Genomic DNA, 20,578 nt, shown 5'->3' on the forward strand with positions numbered 1-20,578 from the left:
AATGTATGTATGTATGTGTACGTATTATATATAATCGCCTTAATCTCTTCCTTCCTCGCTCCTGCCTTGGCTTCTCGGGACCCAGTTATACTCCAGAGATTCAGAAATTGTCATCACGTATTAAATAAAAACTGTCAAATCCAGCGTTAAGTTTCCAAAATACTTTAACTGTTTGAAAATCAGACATGAAGCTCTATCAATTCTCAGCTAGAGCTACTTGTATTTCACGTTGGATCCCTGGTTACTCTTCTCCAAGCACATACAAGAGAGGCCTTGAATAAACATACCTCCAAGTTTGACCTCCCTTTGTAATGGTACTTCATTTTTCATTTTTCCTCTCCAACTTTCAGTTCTTGCTGATAATCTGAAGTCTAACCCAGGAATTAAATGGCAGTATTTCAGCTCAGAAGAAGGCATTTTCACTGTTTTCCCAGCCCACAAGTTCCGGTGCAAAGGCAGCTATGAACACCGCAGCAGGTATGATTTGTCTCCTTACAATTTACTGGGCAAAACACTAAAATTGGATTCCTCAAGCACCGATTTCATTTCAGCATTATGCTTTGCCAAGATGACAGTATTCATGAGTAACTTTTAATGGGCTCGCTTGGGTTTGGTTTTTAAAGCACCAGTTTTCACTTTTAAGAAACTTTAAGTAAAATAAAATTACATACAGGTTCCTCGCCTCTCCCAAATCAAATACGCTGTAAATAGCAGTAACTTGTAAATTGTAGATCAGTCCCTAGGCAAAATTTTACTTATGTTTGATTCATACTTGACCCCTGTTAATAAAGTAGAAAACACACATTCTACTGATTTGGCAGGTGCATTGCTTTGGGGAGGGGGCAAAAGGATGAGAGACTGGAAGGGGCATAGGTAGGACCATTTTTCCAGTCTCTACCCCAGGTTCAAGTGGCACATCATGGATAGTAGGGAAGCAGCAATAGCGGAAACTTTCTTTTCCTACTAAAAAAAAATGTGGGGGAAAAAGGATCAAATGGTGACAGGGTTTTCCTGCACAGGGGAAAATTTCTGTTCTGTAGGCATGACGCACAGCAGTTGCAGTGCAGCACTTTTTCCCAAGCTTTTGCTGTCAGTACTGTGATAGGCTCAAGGGTGGAATCTTCTAAGAAAGCGGAGTGGCTTTAATATCTCTGGTCACACATTAGCTAATTGTACCAGTTAATCAATCTATGCGGAGGAAGTATCAGCACATCCGGTTACATTTCCCTGTAGCTGAGTGCACGGAGGCTCAGAAGAGTTTTGGTTGCCTGTCAGTATTGAGCAATCAAATGTTTATGGATGTTATCTTCTGTGTGTCATCAAAGTATGAAGCGTCTGGGCTTGATTAAGTTTTCTGTGGTATTGGAAAGGTGCAGTCTGAAGATGTGAGAGGGAGGGGTACCCCAGCCTTGAACAGAATTTTGACACTAAAGATGTTGGTGATTTCATCCGAATCACTTAGTCTGGGTCACAGTTTCTCCATGGCTAACTAAGGGTATCTTTTTGCTGATATTTACTTCAGAGGGTCGTTTGGATGGATTAATTAGTTAATATTTAAGTGCTTTGAAGATCAAAGGCCCCATTTAAGTTCTAGGTATTAATACCAGTGTAGAGCTGCAGGCTGTTTTACAATTAAGAACTGATTTGTGCCAGTTGTTTTTATTGCAGTGCCTTGACTAAAGTCTTCTGCATTTCCTTTACCCTTAATAAGATTTCTTTGGCTGCTTTTGATATAATAAAATTTAAATCCCAAAGCTCACACTTGATGCTAACTAGTTTTGGGTCTGGACTAAAGACAGAAGAGAGTCCTGTCTTGTTTGGTTTTTGTTTTTTTTTTTTTATCCTTCCTCCTTGCTGAAGATCTTCCTAATTTGTTCCAGGTTGAAATCTTGGCCTGAGAGCTTGTGAAATCTTTCACACGTCTCTCACAATATTGAACTGGTTCTGAGCACTGCTTCACTGAAAATACGTTCTTTGTTGTTAGCACAGACACATGGCAGCACCAAGAGCCTTCAGAGTTCACTCACATTGGCCATGGGGTTTAAAACTGCGCAGACCCAAGGGCTTGTGAAGCACGACCCGTGTGAAATCCATTCCAGGGCACCAAGAGAAAACCCTTTCTTGGCCAGAAGCCTTTCCTTATTACAAGAAACCAAACACCCTATGCTCATGCAACTCTGCACAGCTACACAGGTTTTTACTTGTCACGTAACCAGCAAATACCCACTATTGCACTTACTTTTACATGTGAGTACGGTTCCTGACACCCAGCATTTATCACGAGGCATTTCTTGCTTGTCAACGCTTAATCCAAAACTGGATGTGAGCTCCTGCAAACAGTAGTACCAAACGCTGCTGGTGTGTCAGCAAAACTGTTTATTCCTGGCTGAAAGTGGTTGCTGTGACAAAGGGAGAGGCTCCAACACCTAATTTGGGTTAAAAACAAAAAAACAAACAAAAAAAAAAAAAAAAACCAACAAAAAAAAAAGGGTGAAAGCAAGGGCCTTTTCTGTATGTTCAGATTCTCAGCTGGTCTTTCCTAGTAGAAGTTGTCATAAAGGTAAAAGTTCCTGTTATAATTCATTGTTTCTTCATGGGGTGTTTGGGTTTGTTGTTTTTTTTTTTTTTTTTTTCCCTTTGGTTTTTTTGTTTTTTGGTTTTTTTTTGTTTTTTTTTTTTTTTCATTCTTGACTATTTTCACTTGTAAATATTTTAGTGGAAATTACAAGATGACTCATGGCAGTGGTTTGGGTTTTGTTCTTCAGGCCTGTCTATGTTTCTACTGTTCGGCCTCAGTCCAAGCATATCGTTGTCATTGTGGACCATGGGGCTTCTGTCACAGAGACGCAGCTTCAGATTGCCAAAGATGCTGCTCAGGTTATTTTGAGCTCTATAGATGAGCACGATAAGGTAAGCTTTCTCTGAGCAAAGAGCATATTTTCGTTGGTTTCAACCATGTTCAGTGTTTTCAGTTTTCATCCAAATTGGTGTTTTTAACTTGTGGTCCATGGACTCACGGGGATCTGCGGCCTACCTCTAGTGGGTGCTGAAGACTTGAACGTACTTTTGGAAGCCTGTATTACTGCAGGAGAAACATTTGGGCATCTACAGGCTTTAAAAAAAAAAAAAAGTGAAAACCACTGATGTAAGGCAAAATCTTGTTTCTGAGTAATCTTTAAAGGCTCCTTCATCTTGGCAGAGTCTTTAGGTGATGGTCAGCAGTGTGATACAGTGTGCAATTAGGAGAACCATGCTTTGAGCCTGACAACTTCTGAAGTACTAAATTGCTTTGAGCAGCTCATTTTATCTCTGAAGCTGTCTTTTTTGCATGTGAAAATGGAAATTATTTATTTTGCTGCTATACTAGGATGAGCTGCAACATAATTAGTGTTTGGAAGATTCCCAGACAACTGTGATACCAGTAGGGAAAGGATAAAACAAAGGGCCAAGAAGTCTGGATTTTATTTCTTGCTCTGCCACAGATACTCTACTTGATAAAGTCACTTAACCTGTAATCTTTTAAGTACAGATTGCAAACAGGGGCCCATAAGCTGCTTCTGTAGGACCAAAAGCAGTCCCCGGTTTGGTCTTGACTTTTAGTAATTCTCTGCTAGTGGGACCTTCATCATTCTTTCAGCTTGGGTTTGTTTGTTTTGGTTTGTTTTTTTTTTTTTTTTTTTTTAGTAGGAAGGGAGTTTCAGTCAAATCAAGTTGAAGAACAACTGATAATAATCTTTGCCTTAAGTCTTCTCATTAATAGTATGGGAAAAACACTTCTAACTGCTGTGCCTTTAGTGAGTTTTAATAGTGTGAAATAATGCTTATTGTTTAGCAGAATTAATAGTACTTAAATTTAAGTGTCAAAAGTGTTTCTCTTAATATAGACCCATAATGAAAAAAATACATTTAAGACACATATTACTTGATCAGTAGTAGCTCAGTGGTTATGAAACCTGTTATACAGGTATATAATTACTGCTTAATTCTGTGACTGTCTTGCATCAGTCATAATTTGTAATAAAGTATGCCACTCATTTAATCAAGACTGGTATGTTATGTGTATATTAATGCAAGTGTTACCACTACATGCCTTAACTTATTTACAGGATAAAAATTGATGGTAGATTTGGCTTGCTTTGACAGAAGCTTTAAAACAGCATAATGCTTTGCTTATAAAAGGTTCTTAGAGGTTGGTGGTTTTTTTCCATTTTCTGTATGTACTCCACTTTTCTATAGGCACTCAAGGCTTTCCTGAAAATTCAGTCTGTGTTTTGGGTTTGGTTTTTTTTGTTTGTTTTTTTTTTTTTTTTTCCCAGTTATCTCTAGTTCACTTAGGCTTCTGCCCAGAACAGTGTATTAACTATTATGTACGAGCACAGAGAAGCTGACTTCTTCTCAGAAACAAAGACTGAAGTCTCTTTTTCTTGAAATCACCATAAGTCTAATCCTTTTCAAATTTGATGGATTTATGCCTCGAGCATTTATTTTTCTAACAATTGAATTTTAAATCCATGGAATCTCTTCAGTTGGCTTATCATTGTGTTTTCTATATCGGTGCGTAAAGAATTATAAATGGTAAGGTAATCCAATATAGTTTCTTCTCTTTCAAGATCTCGGTGTTAACCGTGGCAGACACAGTAAGAACCTGCTCGCTGGATCAGTGCTATAAGACGTTTCTGTCTCCTGCCACTAGTGAGACAAAAAGGAAGATGTCCACCTTCGTTAGCAGTATAAAGTCATCTGACAGCCCTACGCAGCACGCAGTGGGATTTCAAAAGGCTTTCCAGTTGATACGAAATACAAACAATGGCACAAAACTCCAAGGAAGTAAGTCCCTTGTTGGGCAATCCTGATTATTTCTGAGGCTTGCAAATGTTTGCTGTTTGAGATTCTCACTTTGACAGAGGCCGAAGGAGTGTAGTGTCTTGAATATTTTAAAAAAAAAGCACGTTTTAAGTAGCGTTGACTTGATTAGTAATCTGCATGAGTGACTGTTGAATCTGGCCATTCCTTTTTAATTATTTCACTTGCTGTCTTTCCTTTCTTTAGATCTATAATATGAAATTGCAGGATTGAATTACCTGAAAGCTGAGTTGTTTCCCAAATGTCTGTGGGGGCCAGGTTCCTTTCAGAGAAACTTGCTGTTGCTGCAGGTTCATCTAATTATTGCTAAAACATATATATATGGGTAATGTACCAAACTAGAATCCTATGGAAGTGGCCCTTGCTTCTCAGGGTAAAGGGTTTTTTGAGAATGCTAGTTATGGGTGATATTTTATGGAATGTGAGGTTGGCCTGGCTGAATTTTCCTTCATCTAAGCATGCCTTCCTGAATTTTGGTGTATGCATTATAGGCTTTCTCCTTCCTATTCCTAAGATTAGGGGTTTTGGTGGTTTTAGTAATGAGGATGTGGTGAAAGATGTGGAAAAGATGGATGTGAAATTGAGTGGCACGTTGGCTTGCCAGGAAGCTGTGGAAGGCAGATTCTTGAAGCTGCGCTCTGAGCGCTCGTTGGAGTTGAGTAACATTGCCAGTGCCATGGCAGGGTGGAGAAAGCAGACCGGTCTCTATCAGTTGAGTAAGTTTAGGTAACACAGGTCCCATAGCTTGGTCCTGTGCCCGCTCCAAATGAGTGCAAATGCTTCAGTGTCCTGAAGAGCACCAGCTCAGAGGCTGTACAGAACAGAAGAAAGTGAAAAAGAAAAGTCCAGGAATTAAAGTGCTTTGGGAAGACTGAGGAAATATGCTCCTACTTCATGTGACTTTCCTTTGGTTTAGAAAACGGTGTGCTTGCTATTAAAGGTTCGACCAGCTTCTGAACTTTAGGCTATAGATACATTAAAACATTTATCTGACTGTACACTGCTTAGCTGAAGGATGGGGTTGTCAAGGGCAGGTTTTTACCATCCTCTGGCAAAATGATGAAAGGGCTGCAACTTTCTAGAAAATAAAAAAATGTTAAAAATCCAGCACTGCTGAAGCTGGCGGGGATGTGTTAATCATCAGTAGTTATTTCAAGAATATCAGCTGTAGAGTCTTTCAGCATCCTGCTGCATACCTTTTGTATTTGGCACTGTTTGTATATTAGGATTAGAAGGTTTCATTCATGTGAAAACACATACTTTTACTAGGTTTCATACCGAACAACTATTTTGGGGCGCAAGTGCAGAAAGTTAAAAGACAAATGCTTTGGATTTAGGTTTTCTCTAAATGTGAAAGACGTTGAAGACCTAATGTGTAAATAGCAAATTTCAGAATTCATAGGTTGAGACACAGTAGGTTTGAGAAAAGGATGTTTATAAAACATGCCTGATTTTCTTGTAAATAATCTTTTCATCTTTTTAGAAAAGAAAAATAAACCTCAAAAAAAAAATCATTCATTTCACTGTTAATTTTCTAACATCCTGTTCTCGGAGAACAATGTGTGGGTGTGTCAGGGAAGCTATTGAGATACAGCCTTGCTCCCAAATTTGCACTGGGAAAGTTAGACAGGAATTACTGGTATGAGATGGGAGAACTGTGCTGTTGAACACGTCTGAATTTCCTGCCTTATGCCGGTTTCTGTTGCGGTCCTGCTCGGCAGACCCTCATGCCAAAGCATAAGAAAATGCTCTGCCACTGAGTACCAACATTCCCTGAAAACTCTAGGTAAATAGGTAGGGTGTGCATGTCTGTGTGTGTATATATAATTACAGTGTAGATACAAATATTATATGCATACATATGCTATAGATAGATCAGTGCAGTAACGGTACATGGAACATAAGGGCCTTTCCCAGCTATCAGAAGTGTTGTGTATCAGATAACATAGGACGAGCGGCTGTTGAATTCTAAGATGCCCTGTTTAGTACTGGTCCCTAACGCAGACGTAGGACTGTCTTAATTTCCTCCTGCTAGCAAAGCTTTTAGACTGCAGCGTCATGCCTGGCTGCATGATACAGTAACTATGCTATAACCTAGGAAACACATGAACAATTTTTCTTAAACTACAGCCAAAGGTGCATTAATGCCTGGCTTTGATATTTTCCTACTATTAGCTTCTAAAAAAGAAAAGGCAGAAATTCCCCCCCAAATTCATAACTCCTTTTACTTCTTTGTATCAAAAGCCAATTCTGGCTGAAATTTTTTTCAAGTCACAGTGACAAAATATACAAGTCAAAGCATTCATACCTATTTATATAAAAAAAAAAAAAAAAAAAAAAAAAAAAAAAACAAACCAAAAAAAAACACCACACAGCAAAACCACAAAAAACCCCAGATGAGACAACAAAGTTGGTATATAACCAACTAACCTCATGCTTCAGATGATACGGTGATGTATGATCTCTACAAATGTCTTAATTATATGCATGAAACACTTTTAATACTGAGATACGGTATGATGAAACAGGATGGTGAGTGAGCAATTATTTGAATTTACATGTTCAGAGGCTTTGAGGCAGGCTGTTCGCTGAGAACATACTCAGCTTGAAAAACATGTTCAGCTTCCTGCGAAAGGAGCCGCTGGTGAAGGGCGGTGCGCCGTGTCACGATTCTCAAGGATTACGCTCTAACCTACACCGCAGGAAAGCGTCGGGGGGCCTTCCGTCCCGCAGCGTCCCCCAGCTGCTGCGCTGCAAGCCGGGGACGCAGCTGCAGCAGGGCCCTGCTGCGGGCGGGAAGGATGAAGTACAATCAGCTGCTCCTCCGCGGCGCGGCTCCGCTCTGGGGACTCGCAGGCCGGGAGAAGAGCGGCGGGTCAGGAGATGAAACTTGCAGGTTTCGGGGTTTTGTGAAGCCCCCGCGGTGGAGTTCGAGCAGCCTCTGCGGCAACGCTGCGTGCTGGTGTGGCGCGCTCCTGCCTGGTCGCGGAAGGTGCCTGTGAGGTCTGCTCAGGGGAAAAGGGCCCTGGTGCTTCTGGGGGGCTGCTAGGCACCGAATCAAACAGATGTTCATTAAATGCTGTGAATGGAACTTTAATAACCAATTATATAATTCATAAGACTGCAGCGTGTTTATCCACCGTGGATTCCTGTGAGTCTCACAGATGAAGCTGTTGGCAGTATATGGTTGTAAGCAGATGTCAGGGCTCTTACCTCATGACTTGCCTGAGTTAAAAATCTAACGTGCTTTCTGCTGTGTATATGTATTTCATTTTAGATACCGATATGGTCATAATTTATCTCTCAGCTGGGATTACGTCAAAAGATTCCTCAGAAGATGATAAAAAAGCTACTCTGTGTGTCATCAATGAAGAAAATAGTTTCCTCAATAACTCAGTAATGATTCTCACTTACGCACTTATGAACGGTGAGAAGTGTTTTTGTATTTCCAGTGGGTGAAAATTCCCTTTCATTGTACAGCTAGTTTATTAAGCTCATCCAAATGTAATTCCACGCCTTATTAGGAGCAGTTTGTTAATGGATTTTGGCCTGTGTAATCCAGAGGCTGCATCCAGGTGTTACTTCTTTGGTATACAAGACTGTGTGCCACTATATGCTTATATATCACAGCGCAGCTGCTCAGGAAATAAAGTATTATTGCCTGAATTGTCTAGTGACAAACAGACTGAATAAAATTTGGTAACTGTTGCAACTGTAAACCTTCCTGACACTGCCTGTGTTTCCTGGTGCAGCAAAATGAGAGTATATGTGATTTCTATTTTAGTCATTAACCAAAGAGCATGAATGTAACATCAAACGTCATCTGAAATGCTTTGATAATTTCGGACCCATCTTAAGAATTAAGTTAAATATGAAGATCACACACGCAGTAGTTTGGTATCCTGTGCTTTTTCCAGCAGAGCATTTTCAGTAAGAAGTCTATATGTTGTATTACTAAGAATTGCACACAGACCCTAGCCAAGGAAACTAATGCTTAAGCTAATGTATCATTTGACTGTAAATTTAAATACTCACCTGAGACCTAATATGTACAAAAGTCTTTCATTTGTCTGCAGGAATTGAGCCTGGGACTTGTGTAAAATGTGAAACTTTAATGTTTAAGCTAAAGAACAAAGCCTGCTATCTCTAAGGGCGTATAATATGCTCCTGGTCCTTTATGTGGACTAGCCACCAGTGGAGAACAAAGAGCTGTCCTGTGGATTTATGGGTCACATAAGTCTTTGTTAAAACATCTTTGTTTAAAGTGGTGATGTGAACAGCATGTTGAATTTTTGCACCATGCAACAGTATGTGAGAGGCAATCTTATTAAATTTGGTACTAGGTAATTACTTTTCCTAAAACCGTACTAGGCTTTCAGCACTTCACCTTACCACTTGAATAAGGCTATAGCATATTCAGTCCTATAACATAGCGTATGTATCACTTTGCTTTTATTTGCAGTACTTTGGAGCAAGATACAAAAGTCTTTAAGGAAATTAAGCTGCTTTTCTCTCCTCCCTTCTATTTCTTGCATCTGTGTTTCAGAGGGAGTGACAGGTTTGAAGGAACTGGCCTTTCTGCGAGACCTGGCAGAGCAGAACTCGGTGAAGTACGGCGTGCCAGACCGAACAGCCCTGCCTGTGATCAAGGGAAGCATGATGGTCCTGAACCAGCTGAGCAACCTGGAAACTACAGTTGGCCGATTCTATACAAACCTCCCCAACCGCATGATCGATGAGGCAGTCTTCAGTCTGCCTTTCTCAGATGAAATGGGAGATGGTAAGTGCTTACAGTGACTTGAGGTATAAAAACATAAGAGGTTAGGTTCCCTTTGCTTACTGATTCTCATATATACTCTAGTCTTATAAGGTGATGCTTTTAGGTGTGTTTCCAAGGCAAATATAAAATTAGCCTTTCATGCCAGTAGGTTTTTTATCTGCAGAAGGTCTAGTTATGAAAAAAGTGGTAATAAGACATGGGGTAGATGGATGTAGGTTTGATTCTTGGGGGTGAAATTTCTTATGTATGTGTACATATGCAGCATCCATAATTGAATTTGTGGAGAGAAATTTTTTGTACTTGAGGAAAGCAATCTTGTCACGTTGAAAGGACATCCATCACCATGCTGCACCATTGCAGGGTTCATTATTTCAGTAGCTGTGTATGTCTTGAAGCCTTACAGGTAGACTTGGGGTTACATAGGTCCCCACAGTGGAAGAGAGAAAAAGTTACCATCGTTTGAGCCTCTCTTCCCTGTGGAGCCATGGACATGACTTTTGAGTCAGCCTTCCTGGGGGAGTTCCCTTTATTCTCTCTTTGCACCCCGGTCAGCGGCTCCTCACAACTAGTGCAGCATCCATTCCCTGCTGCCGAGCTGTAAAGATGCTGGACACTGGCAGTCAGACCTCTATAAGAGGGGGAAGGCAACTGGCTTAGCAAATGGCACAAAGAGAGATTATTAATTATTGTCCAAAATTTATTATCCTTAGCTCTTCCCTTAGCTTCAGCACACTTGGTCTTCTCCCAGCACTGGGCAGAAGAGGAAGCCTGAGCTGGCTGGTGATCGCCTGGCCACTCTGGAGCAAGTAATACACTGAATTTAGTGGGAGCCTGCTGACAGTTTTTCCACAGGCTGTGAATGTATCCTGAGGGATATCTTAATGCAGCAGATGTCTGCAGTCTGGTTCTCCCATCAGTTTCTAATTTACGCTGCTATGATGGGAAGGTGCATGGATCTTCCCTTTTACCTTAAAATTAGATGCCACAATAACAAAAAGTGTGTGTTCAGCTTGATCTGATCTCACCACTACATCCAGTGATGGAGAGACTGAAGGTGTAGATACCGACAGAGACTTCCATGAGCGTGCCAGCACGTGCGCGAGACAACATGTGTAAGAAATGCAGAAATTAGTTTGATTTGTGCTCAGGGTAAGCAGGCTGATCCTTTCGGGGTGAGTTCAGGAGGTGGGGAGCGGGCTTAGGCTGCTCCCGCGGTGCTGGCAGAGCTCCCCTGGCTGGACACTGACCCAACCGTGGGTCCCACTGCCTGAGCTCATACTTGCTTTAAGCGTCAGCAGTGGTAAGCTGCAGTGCTGCTGCCCTTACACCTGTGGGGTCTGGTGCCCTTCCTGAAGCTCAGTGTACGCTCTTGGAAGGCCGGAGTGGTTGGGTTTACCCCTGCTAGTTCTTGAGCAGCTCACCTGACATTTCTCTAGCGCTGCTCCAGTGCTCTGTAGAGAGATGTGACCATCTCAGGAAATACACTGGTGATTTTATATTGCCTTGACAATTGAGCAAATTCTGTATTTCTTCATTCAGGACTTTGCATATTCATAGTCTCGTCTAGTGTGTAGGAGTAGTTGAGGGTTATACTGAATAGTTTTTGAGGGCTGCTGAGTTTAGGTTGTGTGTTTGCCATGTGTGTTGAGTCCCAAAACAAATTTAAGACTATTCCTGAGCAAATCTCTTCTGAGTCAGAATGCTTGCTACTTTCTGCGTTTCCTAACCTCGGTAATTAAGCTGTATTATTATTCTCTCACAAAGCCGTGTCCAAGCATAATGGAAAATTTGAGCAACAGAAGGATTAGAAATGGTGCAAGAGAGAAGGTTTGTCTTACGTAAATTTCAAAGTGTACTTAAAAGCTTATACATGCAAATGACTTTTATATTGGTTTGAAGGAAAAGAGTCGCTGAGTTTCCAAATAGCAGAGTGGTGTGAAAGGTAAGAGAAATAAGGTATTACCTCAGGCACAAGATGCATCCCAAACCATTGTGTAATTATGGGTATGATTCCCAGTACAGTGGCCATATTGGGATTTAGTTAAGCAGAGGAGGTTTAGTATTCTGAATATGGAATTGGATGAGCAATAATTCATCTGTATTGTTGCTTTACAAGAACAAATTCTCTCCCCTCCCTCCTTGCCCTATTTTTTAAATTGCCTTAAATGATGTTGAAGGAACAAAATACTCTCTTGGCTTTTCATGCAGATGCATTTCCTATCTGTAAGGCATCCACTTGTAGACTGACAAAACCCCCAAAATATTAATTGTGATGTGTATTTTAATACATTGATTAAATGTACCTTAGGTCGCTTAGAAATTAACTGATTAGGGAGAGTGGCTAACAGCAGCCAGACGTGACACCAGCCGGATCAGGTTCCCTGCAGGCCTGCCATTTTTTGTCCATATTCCAGCAAGGAATACTGTATAAAATTTAACTGTGTAACATTTTGAAAAGATAAAGCACATGCTCTGTTTCCTGTAAAAAGAATTAACTAGATATTATTGCTGATGATTTTCTGATATTTCTCTCATTCTAAGGCCTGATAATGACTGTAAGCAAACCGTGTTACTTTGGAAACCTGCTGCTAGGGATTGTTGGAGTAGATGTTAATCTTGCATATATCTTGGAAGATGTCACCTATTATCAAGACTCCTTGGGTTCCTACACTTTTCTCATTGATAATAAAGGTAACTTTTTGGCTCAGATAATCTCTTCTAGTCCCACTGAGATCATGAACCATCAAAAGGAAATTCTTAATCCTCATGTGTCTGAATAGTGACGAATGATAATATTAAAAGATTCATTGCGTGTTGTTTGGTTAGTTTTGCCTGAGAGTTGCTGGAGACTGCAGGTGGATTTATGTCTTGAAATGCCTCTACTGGAGTTTTGATGTGGAAATGTTCTTGCTGTTGAGATTTTCTACATGGGTAACATCCGAGGTTTTCTGTATGTGTAAGGCAAAAGGCGAAACTGGTGTATACGTGTGCTCAGCTCTTTTCCCTCTGATCTCATCCTCTTCTTATTGCTTGGTTCTTTGAGCTGTCTTTCATTTGCAACTTATCAAGTTCTTGGTTTGCAACTTCTTTGATGACAGTATTGCTTGTTCACTTTTGTTAAGGCTTTGTAAAAATTGTATGTAGTTACTGTATTCTTTTTTTTTTTCTGTAAATATTCATCCTGGACTTAGTTGTTACAATACATTCAGCATCTGGTTTTGTGTCTTTATTTTTTAGGATACACTCTTATGCATCCATCCCTTACCAGGCCCTACCTGCTGTCCGAACCACCGCTCCACACAGATATTATCCATTACGAGAACATTCCTAAATTTGAGCTGGTGCGCCAGAACATCCTTAGGTAAGGAGCTGTGATGCAAGTCCAGACATTAGCAGTGCTTAGAGCACCAGAAGAACTTTCAGAGGAGTTTTAAGAGAATATAAGGTCAAGTTCCTTTACCTGCAGTAGCTGGATACCTGGATGGGTTTGGTTTTTCTTGCTTCCTCCACCCCAGTACAGAACAGTTCCGGTTTGTTTTTTCCTCCAACATTCTCCACGTTATCACTTGGTGTGCCAGGCAGTGGTTTCCTCAGCTGATCTGGGGGGATACTTCTTCTAATGTCTCTCTTCCATATCAGAAAGATATTCTGGGTTTCTTTAGCCTTTGTCTTATGTATTTGTTTTAATTCAAAATGTGGCTGTACACAAGTGCTTTTTCAGCATGCATACACTTTTTCTTCACCCAAGACAGATTACAGTTACTCTCTTCATATCTTATGATATTTTTATAAATGTACAGTAGACGGGTTTTGTTTAAGAGCTTTCTCAGTGTTTAATTAAATGCTGTGTGTTCTATTTGCCGATACAGCATCCCCCTGGGCAGCCAGATCATCACGGTTCCTGTGAACTCCTCGCTGTCTTGGCATGTAAACAAACTGAGGGAAGTTGGAAAAGAAGCCTACAATGTCAGCTATGCCTGGAAAATGGTGAGGCCTTAGTGACACTGTTGCAGGGCAGCGTAGAGTAAGTTCATATATTGAAGAGTACATTAATGTAGTGAATATAGTGAATCATGAAGTGTTGCTGTATATTGAAGTATGAAAGGTTTGAGTTACTCAGAAACTGCACGAATGTGGAGGTTTTTTTGTTACAGTGAAGAACCAACAAAATTACCATTTAGGGTTCGTTACCCTGTGATCTTCTGAGGTGTGTCTGTACGCTCACCGTCAAATGAGCACCAGTTCTGTGCGTTCTTTCTTCATGAAGGCACTCATTTCAAAACACATATGTAATGTAGAGTTACATAGAGATTATACTTGTGCTTTCCCAATGGAAGTACATCTATGCTGGTCTGGATGTCATGCTGTAAGCCTGGTGAGACGTAAACACCGACCAGAGACTCCATTTGAATACAGTGCTGAGACACTGTTTAGTATTGAGTCATTCTTTTGGTTAATACTGTTATATTTGGGGTAGAGTAGTACGATCTGTTAATTAATACAGTTGGGAAAATGTCAGCTTCTCGTTCTGATACTATCTTGTTGCAGAACTGTATCAGTAACCAGTGGTGGTGTTTGCTGTAATTCAACACTTCTCTTACAAACATTAGCTATACCGAAGCTTTCATTGAAGCGGAATGCGATGTGTATGCAACAGGCTATATTACCAGTTGTAAGAGCTTTAAGAGACCTTCTGGCAGCTGTCTTCCTTTTTTTCAGTTTTGAACATATCTGAACGCTAATCTTGATTCAGGGATTAAAGTGGAATCTAAGGCTAAAAAAAATCCAGGTGAATTTTGCTGATGCCAGATATAATTGGGTACTCCTTTGTGCCAACAAACTCAAGAGGGTATTTCACAGTATTAAGTTAAATCCAACCTAAAAGATTAAGCTTTAAGTTTTAAGAGATTAAATCTGTCACTGTGTAACAGAAATTCACACTGGAGGGTGTCTGGAGCTGAGTTTCTAATGTTGTAATGCTACATTAAATATCAAACACCCTTTCAGAGCAGCTGGGTGACTCCAAGTTTTGCTAGTCTGACCTGCTATAGGATACTTAAAATAAACAAACCAGTAAAGCGTGTGACACATACAGCACACAACTGAGGGTGGTAATGATAAAATCTTATTTTTGAGAGTTAATATGTCTGCATTCTTCATAAAGGGAATACCAGTGTGTTCTAATCCACTGTGAACCTGAAGCAGGTTAATGACACTTCAGAAAGTGTCCACAAAACAGTATTAGAAATTACTGCTAATGGAGCAACAAAATTAAGGCATTAATGAAATCTTTTTTCCTGAAAACTAAATATTTTTATTTTGAGCCTAGACTACAGAAGTATTTTTTGTACAACTTAATGGCTCTGACACATACAAGACGTTTACAGACTGGGATGTGGCTGTGTGGGGCTGAGTTGCAGTAATCAAACCGTTGACACAAGTGTCTCTATCCTGCATGGAGACCAATATGGCTTGAGCACAATCCTCCCCTCTATTTTCTGTAGGATCAAGTCCATATTAGTTTCTTTGAAAAGGAGTTGTCTGTTTTCAGAGAGGGTGGAAACTGTGATCCTTGAGAGCATGATGAAGTGTGGTGCTGCCTTCCAGAAGTGGGCAGGATGAGCAAGGAGAGAAGAGGGAATGAATACTAAATAGAAAATAAGTTCTGTAACTCCTCCCCCTTTTTGTTTCTGTTTAATGACTTGCCCGTGTTTTTCAGGTCCAGGACACATCCTTTATTCTGTGTGTTGTGGTAATACAGCCAGAAATACCTGTTAAACAGCTGAAGAATCTCAACACCGTCCCCAGCAGCAAGCTCCTGTATCATCGACTGGACCTGCTGGGCCAGCCGAACGCCTGCCTGCACTTCAAGCAGCTGGCTACCCTAGGTAAAGCTTTCTTGCATTTAGTCGTGACCACCTCGTGCAGGTTTCTGTAGAGTGTAGCAGCAGAAAGCAAAACTCTTCTCACACAACACTGGAAATACTCTCCTCTTGGGAGGCTTTTATTTCCAAGGCTGATTTTCTAACTGCTCATGGCTACCCTGCTCGATGGCGAGCGCTTGCGTGGGTGAACGCATGAGATATGAGATAAATGCACCGTGAGGCTCGCGTGGTCAGGTTCCTGGGAAGGGGAGTGGAGAGAATGAGAGATGTCTCCCCAAGCTTAAAACTAAGTTCTCTTGGCTGTAAAGCAGCTTATTGACAAGTAACGTAATTCGGATGAAGTCCCAGATGGTCGTGCGGGACTTTTGACTTGGGATTTAGGCAAGTTTTTCACTCCCGTAAGTGTTTAATGCCATCGATCCATGTGAAGTCAGAAGTTAAGTCTGTTGGGGGGAAACTGAGAATGGGAGTGGTGGGTTGGTTTCCAGACCCTCCTTACCTGCTCAAAAATTCTCAGGTCACTGACGCATTTCTGCCTTTGATAAGCTAAACTGATTCTACTCTACCTGACTAATTTCAGTAGTTGCTCAAACATTACTAGAAAGAGGGAGAGTCTCTGTATAAGTTCTAGTGTCTGGAAAGCATAGAGAACTTAAAAAGCATAATATATCCTACGAACATAGAGGGTTTTTTATAAAAGCATCCTAAGAAGTTGCAGACTTTCATATTTAAGTATTAATCTTGGGGGGTTTGCTGAAATCTGTGCTATATTATGAGAAGCTTTGAATTAAGTGCTTTTGTTTGTAGCAAGGTTTGAAGGTTTTATGGTGGATTAGCGGCACAGTTGTGATATTTTCTTAGCTATATTGCAGTTCCACAAATAGCTAAGTGAAATTGGGCTGGAGGAGTTACGGAGGAACTTGACAAACCCATGGAAATTGCTTTGCCAATTGTTTAAAATACAGGGTTTTTGCTTTCTTTAATGTGGTGCCTAGTCTCGATTATCTTATATCCAGAAAGACAAGATATAAATGGAAAATATCCAAAAAATGCAATACTAAGCTGACAAGTGGAAAAACTTCATGCAAATCGAAATGCAATCACATCAGAATATTTGGTCTGGGAAGCAGATGAAGTATTATAATACAAGTTCATAAGTGATGACTGCAATACATATGGTTGCTGGATGTGTGGTGATGTGTTTTGGAGGAATGTGAATAAAAGCATAACACTTCACATGCTCCAGTGAAATTTTTCCTCTGGAGACCATTACACACAGGGAAATCGGGTTCCATGGGTCAGATATTCAGAAAAAGCTTTCTTCCCAACCTTCAGCTCTGCATCATCATAATCAGTTTTCTTTTTAAAAATAAAAAGCTGCCTGGTATTGCAGTTTCTGCACGATGAAAGTTTACTTTCTAGTCTGTTTGGAAAATCACCCCAGACAGCTACACTTTGATTGCTGAGCTCCCCCTTCTGCACCTGTAATTCTCCATTTGTTCATTATTAGTAACTGCAAGCACTCATTTTCCTCTGCTGTATCTAACCTAAGTGTGGATAATTTCTTCCTCTTTAGCACAAAATGTTTTCTTAAGGGAAAAGAGCTTCTGCAACCTTTTGAAAAAGTAGTAATTCAGAAATTGTTTAGACTTTGAGAACCAGGGCGCTAAGGTCTACCAAATAACAGAGATCAGACTAGGTGGATGAGCTTTGTGACTTCTGTATTTTGAAGCAAGAAAGTTTTGCAGCCTGAGCTCTGTCAGTGCCTGGGGAGACAAGCCAGAAACCTTCACGTTTCCTGCCCGTGCTCAGAGTCCACCCACCCTTCAGTGACCCGCAGTGCGCTTTGCACACTGAGGTGTGGGAGAGCGGAGGAACAGGCAGAGGATTCCCTTTCGTGCTACGAGTGTGTTTACTATGCAGTAGGTGCAATTTGTTGCCCTTAACTTTTTCATATTTTGCTCTTTTTTAGAAAGCCCTACGGTAATGCTTTCTGCGGGCAGCTTCTCTTCTCCATACGAACATCTCAGCCAGCCCGAGACGAAGCGGATGGTGGAGCATTACACGGCGTACCTCAGCGACAACACGCGCCTCATCGCCAATCCTGGCCTTAAGGTACGTCCCCACTGCTGACCGCTCTGGTCAGCCCTTGGAGACCCTGGTTTCTTCACATCCCACGCCTTCATCCGGGGCAGTGCCTGAAATATTCCGCTCCTGATGCTCGTAGGAATACAGAGCGGTGGTTTGGAGTGGTATTCCCGTGCCTGGAGAGGTGGCCATGGGCTTCAAGGCCCGGAAGAGTGGAGAGAGGAAGGGGAGGGCTTCCCCCTCAAAAGGGGGCAAAAAATACTGATAAGCAGCTATTGAAATAAACACTAGAAAAATGAAAGCTACAGTAAATTCTTAGCAGAAATACCTTTGTGCTCTTAAGCATGTAAATGAGAAATTTCTGGTTTGTGTGCAAGCGGAGCCGTATTTATATTTATGCGAAGTAAAAAAGCAAACTCTAAAAGCCACAGAGATAACGACAACAGTATTTCATTATAATAAGCTTTTCCTTTGCTTGGAATGTACCAGATCTGTCTGGTGTGAGAAGACTTTAAACAAGTAATTGAGTTTAGATGATCTCCGATCGCTCTTTAGGAAACCCCGCAAGCAGCTTATTATCTTTTCATGCAAGTCTTAGAGGAACCCCGCTAGGTCTGCCTTTGTTTTGCAGTTCTCTGTCAGAAATGAAGTAATGGCTACCAGTCACGTCACAGATGAATGGATGACACAAATGGAAAGGAGTAGCCTGAACAGTTACATTGTGCGCCGTTACATAGCAACCCCCAATGGGGTGCTCCGAATTTACCCCGGTTCCCTTATGGACAAAGCATTTGATCCCACCAGGAGACAATGGTGAGTTTTTAGGGTCCTGTTATCAAAGCTTCGGATAATCTGGGAGGGCAATAAGGAAAATATTTGGTATCAATTTCATAGCCCGTTTTTTTTTTTTATGGCCAGCTATAAACTATTTAATTAGAAATGTTTTCATTGTGGGTAAAAGGCTTGATGCTTAGATACAGCTAGATAAAACCTTTATTAGTTCTAATTTCAATCCTTTTTATTTTAAGTGCTAGCTTCTGCTTCATATCCCTGCGATGGCAGATGGGAATATAAATATTCAGAAAATGAGCATCCCCTTTTGGGGATTAGCGAATTCGGTAGTGTTCTCAACTCCTTGTGCCATTTTTGGTTGCTAATATTTCAGTCTTTTTTTGTTTGTTTGTTTACAGCGGGTTTCCTCCCTAATTTAGAGCAGGGATTTGCTGGCTCGACTCCGCGCTGCTAATTATGCAGCAGCGTCTGATTTGGGAAAATACTTGTACAGATGACAGGCGAGAGCCCGCGAGGCGAGCGCGCTCTGGAGCCGGGCAGGTGCCGCCGCCAGAGGCACGAGCCGGCGCCGGCCCCCAGCCCCCGGCTCTGCGGGGAAGGCTCTGAATCGCTCTCGGCGTTGGTCGTGCTGTAGCTCTCCTGACCCGTGTTTTCCCTGGCAAAAATCATTACCATAGCTACTGATTAGTTTCCTTTCAGGTCGTCTTCCTTTTTCTGCGGTTATTTATGGTTTTTTGGTAAGATGATGGGATTTTGCTCTTTTTTGGTGGTGAGGTAGATGGGGTGCATTCATATTGTAAATGAACTGAATGTACCTTTATAATCCTTTTTAAATGCTCCCATATAATTTTCATTATTGTTTTGGGATTTGGTTTGGAGGTTGGTTGGTTTTTTGGGGTTTTTTTTTTTTTTTTTTGCTTTTACATTTCACTGATTTTTCTCAATCCATGGTTTTGAAAAAGCCTCCATATGCAGCATGAAATAGTGTCTTACTTTATATAAAAGTCAGATGGTAGTGTTCTGGAAAGAAGATGGAAGCAAAACAGTAGAAATCGAGTAGAAGTCAGTTAAGCTGCTTCCACAGAGCAGTCCAGACTCAGAGGTTAGTATACGGGAGTAGGGAGAAGCAAAGTGACAGATTTTTCATACACAAAAGTATTTCAACAGTTGGAATGTTTTATAAATTTTCTTATCATAATAGGAAGATAATTGACATGATTGTGGCTCGTTTTATGTTGACAGTAGGTTTTAAAAGAGATTGTGATTTGCAATCACTTTCTGACATCTTTCCAGATTTTCCTGTGTGAATGAATTCTGCCTAGAGGATGTCCCTTCTCCTGCATTTGCATCGTAATAATTTTGCCAGTGTTTGCTTTGAGTCTGAGACTCCACTGGCACTAAGTCCTATGTTGTGCTGAGGAAAAACGAGTAGAATTACATTAAATGTATTCTATGGAGAAGTAAAGCAAAGGGTTTTTAATGCAGTTGTATGTACTGAGGAACCATTTATTGAGCTAGTCTGGTTTAGGTCTGGGTCTTAATCATGGTTGGGTACTTGTTTGATATTAAGAAACGTTAAGTTGGTAGCACGTTGTTCATAGTGTGCAGAATTCAGTGTTGTCTTAAAGTTTACAGTAACTTTTTTTCACTGATTGTGAGTGTTTCTTTTGGCTTCCCTCAGGTACTTGCATGCAGTGGCTAATCCAGGACTAATTACCTTTACTGGTCCCTACTTAGATGTTGGAGGGGCTGGCTACGTCGTTACGATCAGTCACACGGTCCATTCTTCCAGGTAAATTGTCTTTGAGGCTTGTGTCAAGCAAGAAAACTCTCAATTATCAAGATGTGCCTTGGGTAGGAGAGAAATATGCTGAGCGACTCCTGTGTGTTCAAGAACTGGAAACCACACCTGCTTTTAAAGTGCTTTTGATGACATAAAATACAACCTTGTGTAGAGTCAGTGGTTATGGTATATTGAAACACTGAAAAATCCGTGGTATAAGAATAAGTTTATATTCTGTAGATTTCTTGATACACAAATAATAACAGCATGGAGGAAAAAAAGGATTGATTGGTGAGAATATGCTCCTGGATGAACATGAGCTGGGATGTCATGTGTGCAAGGCAAGGACGTAGGAGGAGGAGAGGGATCGCTTTCGTTAGGCAGTTT

At 40.9% G+C, this 20,578-nt stretch overlaps 1 protein-coding gene across 2 annotated transcripts in view; it reads left to right on the forward strand.

The window, feature by feature from the left end:
* The window catches only part of CACHD1 (cache domain containing 1), a 111,032-nt gene that overhangs the window by 74,477 nt on the left and 15,977 nt on the right, over positions 1-20,578 (forward strand). For both annotated transcript variants that reach the window (XM_042808571.1, XM_033008810.2), the window contains exons 5-16: positions 351-477; positions 2,766-2,910; positions 4,611-4,827; positions 8,141-8,290; positions 9,410-9,643; positions 12,185-12,334; positions 12,881-13,004; positions 13,513-13,630; positions 15,363-15,531; positions 17,501-17,643; positions 18,248-18,429; positions 20,090-20,200. In XM_042808571.1, coding sequence (XP_042664505.1) covers positions 351-477; positions 2,766-2,910; positions 4,611-4,827; positions 8,141-8,290; positions 9,410-9,643; positions 12,185-12,334; positions 12,881-13,004; positions 13,513-13,630; positions 15,363-15,531; positions 17,501-17,643; positions 18,248-18,429; positions 20,090-20,200 — 1,870 coding nt within the window. The remainder of the gene's footprint in view (positions 1-350; positions 478-2,765; positions 2,911-4,610; positions 4,828-8,140; positions 8,291-9,409; positions 9,644-12,184; positions 12,335-12,880; positions 13,005-13,512; positions 13,631-15,362; positions 15,532-17,500; positions 17,644-18,247; positions 18,430-20,089; positions 20,201-20,578) is intronic.

Source organism: Tyto alba, unplaced genomic scaffold, assembly GCF_018691265.1.
Source record: "Tyto alba isolate M040663 unplaced genomic scaffold, T.alba_DEE_v4.0 Super-Scaffold_1000006, whole genome shotgun sequence".
Taxonomy (NCBI): Eukaryota; Metazoa; Chordata; class Aves; order Strigiformes; family Tytonidae; genus Tyto; species Tyto alba.